The sequence below is a fragment of the Trachymyrmex septentrionalis genome, unplaced genomic scaffold (genome assembly GCF_001594115.1).
Source record: "Trachymyrmex septentrionalis isolate Tsep2-gDNA-1 unplaced genomic scaffold, Tsep1.0 scaffold80, whole genome shotgun sequence".
Taxonomy (NCBI): Eukaryota; Metazoa; Arthropoda; class Insecta; order Hymenoptera; family Formicidae; genus Trachymyrmex; species Trachymyrmex septentrionalis.
In genome coordinates this window covers 3118433-3130825 of record NW_017305988.1, presented here as the reverse complement: position 1 = coordinate 3130825, position 12393 = coordinate 3118433, and the positions used below count along the sequence as shown (strand labels likewise).

Genomic DNA, 12393 nt, shown 5'->3' with positions numbered 1-12393 from the left:
ATATACATATATATATGTATAAAATTAATTAATTCAGTTTTATTACTAAAATTATTATTGATTAGCATTATATTTTAAAATACATAATACTATTTTATTTTTAGGCCCGATTGTTCCACCTTTTGATAAATTTTACCTATTGGGTAAGAAGCAAGATTACCCAATCACATGCGCGGGTTGCCAGATTTATATCTAACAGATAAAATTTACCAAAAGATGAAACAATCCCGGCCCTTAGTCATTTCTTCGGCGATGTCGGTTAGAAAATGTTCTCTTGAACAAGTTATATTCAAAATAGTGATGTAATATTTAGATATCATGTATATTGTTTATAAAATCTTTATCAAAAAATGGTAAAATAATAATCTACATGCTCATATGTCACGCCACGCCCACACTGTGTATGCGCCGCCCCTGAGCTATGCGTGGAGACCATAGACATAATACAAATAGATGGGAAGCACAGACTCTTAAATAAAGGAAACACAATGAAGAGCACAAACAATAAGGGTTACCGCACACAAAATTTCGCAACAGTGACTGTAAGGGCCATTCCACACAAATTTGCGTAGCCGCATAAACATATGCGTAAAGAAAATCATCCAATCGTATTTTACGTTTGCCTTTATGACAGAAATGTGATTGGATAATTTTCTTAGTAATGCCCCTAAGGGTATATCCACGCAACTTGCATAGTCGCATAAACGTACTTCAATTTCTTATGCATTACGTATTATGCGTTATGCAAGAGTCTGTGCTCTCCACTTTAATTCGGATCTACAATAGATGTTTTAGGTCAATATTATATACATCCATTTTATGTCGACAACGAATTTTTCAAGCGTGTTAATTGGCTGCAAGATAGAGAAGATCTCAAACCTCTTTGTCTACATCCAATCAACAGGCTAGAAAAATTTGTCGTACGACAAAAAACGGACGCATTTAATATTGGTCTTAAGCTTTAATATCTACTGTACACTGGACGCGATAGGCGATGAGCGACGAGCGATGTCCAATGAAAGCTCTGTTTTTTCTCATGTGATAACGGTAAGCGAAGCTCTTATTGAACATCGCTCATCACGTCGTGTGCAGTAGGCATAAGCCGTAAGAAATTGACCAATGCAGTCAAATACGAGGAGAATAATTGATTGTGATTTGTCCATTCCTTATGGCTAAAGACTTAAAAATCTATTATAGATCCGGGCTTATGCAAATCTGCGGCCTTTGTAGCCATTACATGATAACAAAAGCATGACAATCATAAATAGCAATTTTATATTAAAATCACGAAAATAATTCGCTCCGTATATAGCGATGAGATTTATAATGAGGAATGTGTTTTGATGTGGCGGAAAGAGAATGCAATTAATTTTTATAAACATTGATGCAAGTTAAAGCTAAATATATTAATAGTATAGGCAGTGACTTTGTGTTTTTAAAGCAGTGAATTTGTGTAATTAAAGCAGAACGTATACATTGAGCAGTATCGAGTCGGGATGACAAATATCTTAACCTCTAAAGTCTCGTACCTTAACGGTTAATAACTCGATTCACGAGGTGATCATAGCATTTTTCTTTTTTCCAGATTCTTTCATTTTGAGTGAAAATACGTCGAGTGAGTACATTTTTATTAAAATTCTAGGTGGGACCCATATTCTAAATTATTACGGTTTATTTCTATGCAGATTATGGCGGAAAAAGGTGCTCATTTGACTGGTACTGCATATATCAGGCCTTCTATCTTTGAGATTATTGCACAGGAATCGCTTGCATCGACTCTTGAACCGGCTTTTAAAAAAATTCTTTCGGTACACTGTCATTTAATGTGTTCCTCATAATATCATGTTGTAATACTGCTCTTTAAAGTATTAATTGATTGCATAACTTTTGCACAATTTTTCTTAAAACATATTTATCAAAATAATTTTTAGACATTTTTATTGTATCAAATGTATTAACAATACGATATTTATCTAGAAGATGCTCACCACCTTCAATTTCAATAAAATCATACTTATTCGATACATATTTTTACATGAAACGAAAGAATCTAGCAGTAAAATATACTCGGTCCAGCGAAGCGAGATATTAATCGTTAATTAATTATTGTTAGGTTAGGAAATTTGTCACATCGGTGGCGTAGATTTTTACACAAATTCTCTATTTTAAAAACTCAAATTCTCTGCTTTAAAACCAAATTCTCTATTATAAAAACAAAAATGATATAGAACAAATTATAGATTATGTTTTTAAAGCAGAAAACTTGTATTTTTAAAGCAGAGCATTTGTTTTTAAAGCAGAAAATTTGTGTTTATAAAACAAAGAATTTATGTAACTCTACGCCATCGATATGTGACAGATTTCCTAACCTAATAATGGTTGAAGGATTAAAAAAAAACCTTAATGATTAATATCTCGCTTCGAGGGACTGAGCACATTTTAATGCCAGATCGATTCTTTCGTTTCATGCAAAAACACATCGAATGTGCATAATTTTATTGAAATTGAAGGTGAGGAACATCTTCTGAATAATTACCCTAAAAATTTTTTAGAAAATATATTTCATACATAAGTATTTATAAAATAGTAATTAATCAATCAATCAATCAATTAATTAATTAATTATTACATTACGTTTAAAAAATTGTTGATTTTACATATATATAAATTATATTTATATTATATTTAGTATTTTAAAATGTAAGTTTTTAATCTTAATAATTTTAGTTCCTTGTATCTTTCAATTTTGAGAAATATGGGCATATTCTTCAATGGACCGATGAAGGATATTTAATTTTTAATATATTTCTTCAACGGTATTACCTAAAGAGATATTGTAAGCATCTTTCTATAATCTAATATATGATGTATCTTAGTATCTTCATATAATTTCTTGAACAAAAAATATATCATTTTTAGTTGCATCATTTTCTGAAACATTTTATGGTTTGAAACGTGTCACAATAATTGATTCCAAAACAGGGTTACAAAAAAAATTATCACATAAACAACAAATATTATCATTAATAATAATAGTGACATTTCCATATTTAAAAAATAAACTTGTGCAACTTAGTTTAAAGTATAAACTGCAAAACATAGACAGTACATCAAGAAAGGCGAGTAAAAAAAAGATATAACCACCATTTTTAAATGCACATAAGTTCAAAAAGATAAAAGTTCTATAAAAATCAATAAATTCAGATAACAGATCTTCATTTCAAAGAATATAATCTCTTTTCTCGATTTATGCAATAAAATGGCAGTACAATGATTGGAAACTATTATAATACTCTTCTTCTGAGATTACCTTTAGCCAATGTGTTTTAATATCGTATCTCGGATCATTGTTATGTTATCAAAAATTTCTTTTTTTAAGTATAATTTTATATTAAATTATAAAAAAGTAAAAAAGAAATATTTAATCAATATCGGTTTATAGAAAAAGTCTGTTGGGATTAGGTGAATATGGGAATTACTGACCTGTTTTTTGACCAAAAACTGAGACAATCCTGACTATGCATGCAGGCATTGTCATGGAATTGTTCCTTTCAAATTATGAATTTAGTATTTTATTTAGAGGTTTTAAAATGGCTTTTGGAAAGATTGGGACACAGGCATGATTTAAGCACTTCTGGAAATGGTGTCTCCTGCACGACAATGTGTCTGTGTACACAGCCAAGGTTGCTTGCAATTTTTAATCAACGACAAAGTATCACAGTAATCTATCCACTTTCCATATTTATCTGACTTGACTCTGGCAGACTTTATTATCTTCTTTAAGGTAAAATTGCGCTTAAAAGAAAAATTTTTTTTTTATGATGTACTAGCGATCTAAGGCAATAGAATGTGTCTGTTAAATGTCATTTTAGGAGAGGTGTATTATAATAGCTTTCAATCATTATATGTACCGCTATTTTATTATGTATATCAAGAAAATATAATTAAAGTCTAATACGAATAAAAGTTAATATCTGAATTTGTTGATTTTTTAGAATTTTTTCTGTTAATTTTTCAGACATGTTTTGTATGTTGTACGGTAATTTCTTAATATATTAAATATTTTTTGATACAGAGGAGGCAAAAGTTTTTCAGTAAATGTATCGTTAAAGGACTTTCAATTCTTTTTGTAACATATGAAACTCTTGTGTTATATAATTATATACTTTACGTATCTGAGAAATCAATATACCCATCACTCTTGTTAAGACTACTATCTGTTACACTGACATACGCCGATCCGCAATCTGCTCTCACTGTCACCGAGTTATTAAGGAAGATAAAATATAATTCATTCACTGTCTCTGATGGATGGAATATACTTCAAAGAGTCATTACTGGATCTCTTGAACTCGGAGCTTTCTTCTTACAATTTCTTTCTTGGTGGAATCAGGAAAATTATGACATGGATATTATGAGTCTTCCAGCTCCACCACCACCAAAGGTAAAAATAAATACAATGAATTAGCATAATAATTCGATTATATAATATCGATATAATTTAAATTACTAACAAAAACGAAATACAATCTTTTGTTTGAACAGGTGCCAAATGTAGCACAGCAATATAAAGGAATTTGTCCACTTTGTCGTAAGCCTCATCATATACATACCGTGCTTATGGTATCTGGGTAAATAGATAATATTTTAATACTCAAAAGTCATTTTTCCTATTTTATTTTTAAATAAAATACAAAATTAATTTTACGCCATTTTTTTAGTTACATATTTTGCTATCAATGTATTTTATCAGAAATACGGATAAAAAAGAAATGTCCAGTAACACATTATCCTGCCAAAGAAGATGATCTAATTCGTCTATATATAGAATAATAAATTATACATGCATGTAATTTTTTTATATATGTTGAATATAATACACATGTAAATGTTAAAGAAGAAAATAAGTGTTGTGAGAAGTTGGACTTTTCGTTTTATAAATAAATTACATATTTCAGTTATTTGGCATTATATCTTCAATTTAGTGTATTATATATATATGTGTGTGTGTGTGTGTGTGTGTGTGTGTGTGTGTGTGTGTGTGTAAAATGCGTACCACGTGATAGTAAATGGTCTTCCCTCTAGTTTTAAGATAAAATTAAAAAAATCAATCATTCACATTTCTACGAGTAAAAGAAAATGAGCTTGGTGATCAGATGTGGAGAATCGTAATAAGCCTCAACAGGATACCCCTCGACAGTATCCAAATGTTCGGTGACGATATATAAGAGAGAAGAGAAATGTAGAGATCTTCCATGCAAATCACCTCGGTTACTCTCGATTGCGAGATCTCCGCAATATATTCGCTAATGTATAAACGAGCGACATAGATCTGACACTAATATCGAAAAAATGCATGAAGAAAATTTTTGCACACAAAATATATTAAAATATATTTTTCAATAGAACAGATAATTTTTAATTGATAAAATAAATATGTAAAATATAAACACCAAAAAATATTCAACACCGTTGTACTTCGGTAATCAATAAAAACCATATATTTGGAATTAAATTGTACCTTCTCCAAAAGACGAAACATTATACGATGGCTGTCAAATTAAAATAAATATTTTCTTTTATTCTAAACTAAAAGGAGAGGTTGAATATATTTTACTCGTGTATTTATCAAATGGAAATATTATTTGATTGAAAAATATTTACATCTTAATGTTTCGCAAAAATTTTATTTATATATGTATCTTTTTACTTCTGATACTACAATTCAATACGTAGTGATCAAGCATGAGTCTTAATTAGTAATTTTATTATAGTTTTTTATTTAGCATATTATTTGTCTTCAGCATATCATTTTGTATTATTAGGTTTGTGTTGCAATAAATGTACATCATGTTCAATTTCAAATTCGACAGCTTTTTTAGCATTATACGATTGAAAGAAACGTTTGCCATGTTCGAAAGTCGCAATCATAATCGCACAAGCTGGGGCTACTTTTACCAAACGCGGTATTAGTCCAGTGAATAAACCTTTTAATCCATTCTGATAATAGATCCTTTGTATAATAGTCCATGTAGTACTGCTACGAATAGGTTTATCTAAAAATTCACATTAATAAATTTTGTACAGGGTGTTTCGCGTAAGAATTCGCATGATTTTTCAGACATTTTTGATAGTAAAAAAAAAGTTGAAAGGTGAATATTCATCTGTTTTATGTAGGCTACAATAGTAAAAACATGATTTATTTAAAGAAAATTTGAAGAAATTTTTTTTTATAAAAAATCAAAATCATTTTAAATTTTTTAATAGAGCCATATAATTTTTTCCCCATAATATTGTAGAGATCTTTAAGACGAATTCAAATCATTATTCAAATGTCAATTTTATTTTTATTGATTTTATGGAGACTTAATATCAAATTTGCAGCATTATTTATAACAGCAATACTTACAACCTCTAAAAACACAGAACATAAACACATACTTATATGTATTGATTTATAAAATGTACAATAAAATCAATAAAAGTGACATTTCGCTAGTGATTTGAATTCGTCTTGAACATCCCTATGATATTATGGAAAAAAATTGTATGGTGCTATTTAAAAAATTCAAGATTATTTTGATGTTTTTATTGAAAAAATTTGTTTTTATTTTTTTATCGCATATTGTAGCCAATATAAAACAAATGAATATTTAACTTTGTTTTTTAACTGTCGGATGTATCTGAAAAATCGTATATAAAATATTAGCTGCAATTGTGTATAAAATATTTACCTGAATAAATTTCTTTTTCGCCCATTTCAATTTGTCTATGTGTTTTTACTACATCAAAGGGAATAGTGAACAATGCTGCTGTCTACAATAATGTTTACATCTTAGCATATATCTTTTTGGAATATATAAAATATTGTAATTATATTTCTGAAATACATACAGATCCAGCTACAGCTCCTGCTACCAGATTAAAAGTAAAAGTTTGCTGTGAGCTATACAGTCTCTTTATAGTTTCATAATTTAACCAGTATATAGCACTAAAAGGAACGTCACGAAGAAGAGTTGAACCCAATCCCATCCACAAGCCAGAAATGCCACTATATCTCACAACTATTTTTAATGTCTGTGTTATTTCTGAAACACATAAAGCATATTTAAAATTGCCAAATTTTATTTTAAGCTTCTTTACATATCAATTTGATATTACATTAACTTATCCTACCTGCATAACTTAGTTTCTGTGATTGCATTTTTGTTCTTATCAACTCCAATGGACTCACCAGTGTTGCAGCCCAGATTCGTGCTGTGCCACCAGCTAATACAGGAATCCAGAAAGGTTGCTCCATATTTGTTCCCTTCTTTTTAAATTGTCTATTATATGTATCCTAACAACACACACACACACACACACACACATATTCATATATATATATATATATATTAGATGTTTTATCTAAAGTTCCTAGATCATATATTATATATAAATAAATTAAACCTAACAAATTATTACACACACAATGAAAATACTAATACCTTCAAATATAATCTTAATTGTTCATATGAAACAAAATAAATTACAGTTGCAGGTACAGCTAGAATAAGAGTAGGGCTTAAGCCACTCCATAATGATGCTATACCTTCTGTTTCACTTATTTTTAATAAAGCATCCTGAAAATAAGATTAACAAATGAGTAGACATTATTAATATTGTAAGATTTCTCTTTGTATATAATATAACTATGTATTCTATATACGTTGCTATACATTACATTTTAATATACAGAAGAGCAAGTAATTATATGAATCTTATCTTATACTTTTTGTTAAAATAAATTTTATTTTTTTGTATGCTTACATATAACAATGATTCAATATATCAAAAATTTTCAACTAAATAGATCTAATTCAGTCAGCATGTTCTTCATTTCTAACAAAATTTGACCTTACAATGCTTGATCAAGATTTATTTATAGGTTTTTATTTATCGATATGTATACTAAAAAATTTTTAGTAAATTTTGTCAATCTATAGAAAAAAATATAAAGGAGAAGAAAAAAAATTAATTTGTTATAATATGTAAGTAGTATAAAGAAAAGATTTATATGATATTCCATTTCAAATATAATTCATATGAAAACAGGGTATCAATCATGAAATTCTTTTCCTAGAATGAAAAGTAAAAAATTTCTCCATTAACTTCGACGGTTAAAATTTTTATTTTTCACTTTCCATCTTAGAGATAAAGTTTTATGATTAATACTCATATTAAATGTCACAATTATATAGTAATTACATACAAATGTTCCATTAAATTTTCCATTTCTTTTCATCCAGTCAGGCATTTTACCGTTGGTACATGGACATAAATGATCCATTAAACCATTGCAATATAAAAAACATTTATTTGAAAGCATTGCTTTCTGTTGTGTTTGAAGACGTATTTTTACCACATCCAATGGGGTCACTAGTAAAAACATCAGAAAAAAACAAATATTCAAAAAATTTACTTATAAAAAGTGCACAAGCAATCAAAGAGATTAAAACAAATATAATTTTTAAATTAAAACAAAAAATGTAAAAATATTACATTTAACTTCAAAGGAATATACAACATGAATAGACAACAGAATATAACGAGATCTTGTAATTTTCATAAGCTGGTACGATTTTAAAATAGCATATTTTAGAAATATCGGTAATATTCTAATCTTTTCCTAATACAGTATGTGCGCGCGCGCGTGCGTGTGGTGTGTGTATGTGTGTGTGTGTGTGTGTGTGTGTGTGTATTCAAAATAATCTAACATTTTTATAAAAATAATAATATAAATACATTACTAAGGAAATAAAACTCATAAATTATACAATTATTCAGTTATCATTATTGTTAACTTACCAAACACCGATGTAATAAATGCACCAGTGCAAGAAGCTACAATTTGTTGATAAGGTGTGATACGAAATCTTGGATCATCCAAGTCAACGTTCGACGACCCGTTGATTAATTTATTCATTGCAGAAAATAAGAGAGAGGTAATTTTACTTCAAAATCTACATCACACATATGATCCTATTTTTTACTCTGATAAGTCCTGGTTCTACAATGAGTCAGTAATTTGTAATCGGAAAACTTAACCAATCTTAACACTCTTATCAGACAGACCTGAGAGAGGCCATGCCGGCCTTTTTCCTGTTACCCATAACCCATGATGTCAAAAAGGTGAACCAATACGCATAATGGCGGAGGATCGAGATCTCGACCAATCAAAGATGGGGCAATTCGTCCGGCGCGAGTTACGAAGCTCATAAAATAAAATAAATTAAACATGAAAAACATAATAATAATATCACTGACAAGATACTATTAAAGACCGTCAACCCTGGGCAAATTTTCGGCAGTATAAAAAGGGCTCCAAGAAGGTAATTGAAACGCTGACATTATCGATAATTGATATAAATTTGCTATTATTAACATAAATATTTGGTTCATACATTATTAAATTCATGATTTTTTATTATATAAATGTTCCATCAATAAATATGTATACTTATATATAAAGCTATAATATCTTACACATTGCAGAAAAATTACATTTTTTTTCTCTGCAGTTATCATCTCTGTTGATAATGAAACTTTGAAGATAATACTAAAATCATAATTTTAAAGAAAAATCGAGTATTATTCAGTTCTAAATGCATAAATACGTCTACTAAATTAATAAATTATAAAATTAGTACAATACTATCAGTTTTTAACTCTTAAAATTACTTCAATATTCACAAGGATGCGAACTCTCGTAAGGATATCGGTCTTTAATAGTATCTTGTCGGTATATATTTATAAATAACATTATAATTCTTGAATTATTCTTCTTTTTTCTACATTTAAGAAAAAAAGGTTTACATATAAGGAAACTTGTAAAGAACCTGTTCAATAATACATTTTTATTTTCTCTTTGCCCTGACGACTCTTGCTTTTGCAATTGACGACATAGCACGTTGACATAATGCAATCGAAATTGTCTTCAAATGTATGTATGTACACACAAAATAACTCTTCTATCTTGTATATGACACCGACGAGATACTATTAAAGATTCTCAGCTCTTGGAAATTCGCGTGCCTGTTAAAATTTAAGTGATTAAGGGCCGGTTGTTCCATCTTTTGGTAAATTTTATTGGGTAAGCACAATTATCCAATCACATGCGTGGATTACCAGATTTACCTCACAGATAAAATTTACTTCCATCAATGTAATTTATTTCCACCAAAAGGTGGAACAACCGGCCCTAAGAGTAATAAATTAGTAATACGGTACTAATTTCATAATATATTAATTTTGTAGACATGTACATATGTTTAAAACTTAATAATACTCAATTTTTATTTAAAACTGTGATTTTAATTATATCAACCAAGTTTGATTATCAATAGAAATGATGACTAGGAGGAAAAAGTTGGTACTAAATCTTTCCTTACACATGGAAAGATTCATTACCAATTTCACGACGCGAAATAGATCGGTATTTATAGGGTGCGTTCCAAGTTTTGCATGAAGCGCATGATGCATCTTTGATTGCATCCTTGTTGGTCACTAAATAATAAAAAATGATAAAACGTACATCATGCGCTTCACGCGTAACTCGGAACGCACCCATAGTCGATTCTTACATTTAACGCCAGGTCTACAATAGAAGTCGTAGCAGTCGTAGAAAATTAACCAATCACAGTAGAATACGAGAAAAATACTCGATTAGAATTGGTCAGTTTCCTACGACTTAAGACTCCACTACCGCGTACGACTTTTATGTAGAGGAGCCTTTAACCCTCGGTTAAAGGTTGATTAGAGATTTACCGTAGAAATAAAAGCACGTTCTGATTTCTGAATACAGGTCGTATTTTTTATAGCCTGTCATTTTTAAATAAATAAATAAGCTAAAAAATATTATCTTATATATTATTCAATATATATTTTACACAACCTATTTTTATTAACTTTTTTAAAAATTTTACGTACGACGTTATTAAATTTTTATTAGAGCATATCTTTAATATTTAATTAATTTTTGAACGCATCCTGTGTTATTAATACGTTCATATGTATCTATAAATACGCAAGTTTAAAAACAATAACATCATTATGAACATTGTCGAACAAAGTGCGAGTGTGACAAATGTGTGACGATCATCAATAAAACCATTTGTACTTGGTAGGAAATGACCAAAATTCAAGACAAATCCGCGATATAGCTCGCGCAAACGTAAACGGTAGGCATATGCATTCACGTATCAAGTACACTCGTAAAAATATCAAATCAACAAATACTTAGGTGCGCGATCATAATAGAATTTGGCAGGATGTGATTATTGTGCGAACCATACACTCTTGGGAAGATGTCAAACGGTTGAAACTTGAAACAAGCCACTGTGCTCGTCGATTACTACTCATATTTCGTTTAAAGATATGTCGAGAACGTACTGTATTGGAGATTTTAGGTAAGATTACTTCATTTATAGTTTGGTTACGTCTCAACAGGTGCGAGTCAAAAAAATATCGATGCTGCATCGTGAAAATATTTTTCAATAGCGGCGCGAAGTCTAATTTATCATATGATCGAGTGCTTTTACGATATAGCAGTCAACAGCATGTACTTAATGCTTTTGTAATACTGAATGAACACAGCGAAAAATAAGATGTCACCATTTCGGAGGAAAAAGTCCGGGAGATCTTTTCCCGTCAAAGTTTGTACCTTAGATGCAGAACTCGAATTTAATCTAGAGGTTAGTAGACAAGTGTCACACAGTCTTACGTTGGATTGCTATTATGTATCTTGCACTGATGATATATCTCGCAAGCTGACAAATTTCCTGTGGCATAGTGGAGATCGACAGGCAGAGAATTATTTGATCTGGTGTGCCGTACAATAGGATTGAGAGAAACGTGGTATTTTGGACTTCAATACGAAGATGCAAAGGGCTTCATTTCTTGGTTAAAGTTAGACAAGAAAGGTGATTGTAATTTGTTGCCGTTTGTTCAGTATTCAGACTTTGGAACAGATATAATCTGGATACTTGTAATTAATTGTATATATTTACTGCAATGACACTAAACTAATTACAGTTCAAGATCAAGGCATTTCGCAACATCAAACAACATCATTCATGTTCTTAGCCAAATTTTATCCTGAGGATGTTGCTGAAGAACTAGTACAAGAAGTCACTCAACATCTGTTTTTTTTACAAGTGAAACAAGCTATACTGTCCATGGATATTTATTGTCCACCTGAGGCTTCTGTATTACTTGCTTCTTATGCTGTCCAAGCAAAGGTATCTTTTTGTAAACTAAACTATAAATGGTATTTATAGTTGATTCTTATATTTAGAATTAAGATTATTTTAAGTATAATAACTGACTATGAACACTGGTCTATACATTTGTTAA

General features: G+C 29.6%; 3 protein-coding genes across 14 annotated transcripts in view; 2 read left to right on the top strand and 1 right to left on the bottom strand.

Annotated features, from left to right (window-relative positions):
- Nucleotides 1-1282: 1282 nt before the first annotated feature.
- LOC108754745 (peroxisome assembly protein 12) lies at nucleotides 1283-4877 on the top strand. 4 transcript variants are annotated; one of them, XM_018497298.1, is made up of 7 exons: nucleotides 1283-1314; nucleotides 1686-1808; nucleotides 2728-2836; nucleotides 2920-3119; nucleotides 4076-4444; nucleotides 4546-4631; nucleotides 4722-4877. In XM_018497298.1, the coding sequence occupies exons 2-7, from the start codon at nucleotides 1689-1691 to the stop codon at nucleotides 4831-4833; spliced, it is 996 nt and encodes a 331-aa protein (XP_018352800.1). In that variant the 5' UTR covers nucleotides 1283-1314; nucleotides 1686-1688; the 3' UTR covers nucleotides 4834-4877. The 4 variants fall into 4 exon arrangements, with proteins under 4 accessions (XP_018352800.1, XP_018352798.1, XP_018352799.1 ...); XM_018497296.1 differs by lacking the exon at nucleotides 1283-1314 and adding an exon at nucleotides 1397-1557 and having other exon boundaries at nucleotides 1643-1808; XM_018497297.1 differs by lacking the exon at nucleotides 1283-1314 and adding an exon at nucleotides 1397-1615.
- Nucleotides 4878-5678: 801 nt separating this feature from the next.
- On the bottom strand, nucleotides 5679-9263 carry LOC108754744 (solute carrier family 25 member 40-like). 4 transcript variants are annotated; one of them, XM_018497292.1, is made up of 8 exons: nucleotides 9115-9262; nucleotides 8848-9049; nucleotides 8252-8418; nucleotides 7488-7622; nucleotides 7177-7339; nucleotides 6895-7088; nucleotides 6735-6816; nucleotides 5679-6056 (listed from the first exon to the last, which is right to left on the bottom strand). In XM_018497292.1, the coding sequence occupies exons 2-8, from the start codon at nucleotides 8963-8965 to the stop codon at nucleotides 5809-5811; spliced, it is 1107 nt and encodes a 368-aa protein (XP_018352794.1). In that variant the 5' UTR covers nucleotides 8966-9049; nucleotides 9115-9262; the 3' UTR covers nucleotides 5679-5808. The 4 variants fall into 4 exon arrangements, with proteins under 4 accessions (XP_018352794.1, XP_018352795.1, XP_018352793.1 ...); XM_018497293.1 differs by having other exon boundaries at nucleotides 7177-7312; nucleotides 8848-9263; XM_018497291.1 differs by having other exon boundaries at nucleotides 8848-9262.
- Nucleotides 9264-11284: 2021 nt separating this feature from the next.
- Nucleotides 11285-12393, top strand: part of LOC108754741 (merlin) — an 11401-nt gene continuing 10292 nt past the window's right edge. For 3 of the 6 annotated variants that reach the window (XM_018497282.1, XM_018497285.1, XM_018497284.1), the window contains exons 1-4: nucleotides 11366-11447; nucleotides 11539-11732; nucleotides 11831-11960; nucleotides 12073-12278. In XM_018497282.1, coding sequence (XP_018352784.1) covers nucleotides 11625-11732; nucleotides 11831-11960; nucleotides 12073-12278 — 444 coding nt within the window. In that variant the 5' untranslated portion in view covers nucleotides 11366-11447; nucleotides 11539-11624. Of the gene's footprint in view, nucleotides 11448-11538; nucleotides 11733-11807; nucleotides 11961-12072; nucleotides 12279-12393 lie in introns of those variants that run through there. The other 3 variants (XM_018497287.1, XM_018497283.1, XM_018497286.1) reach the window with 3 other exon arrangements.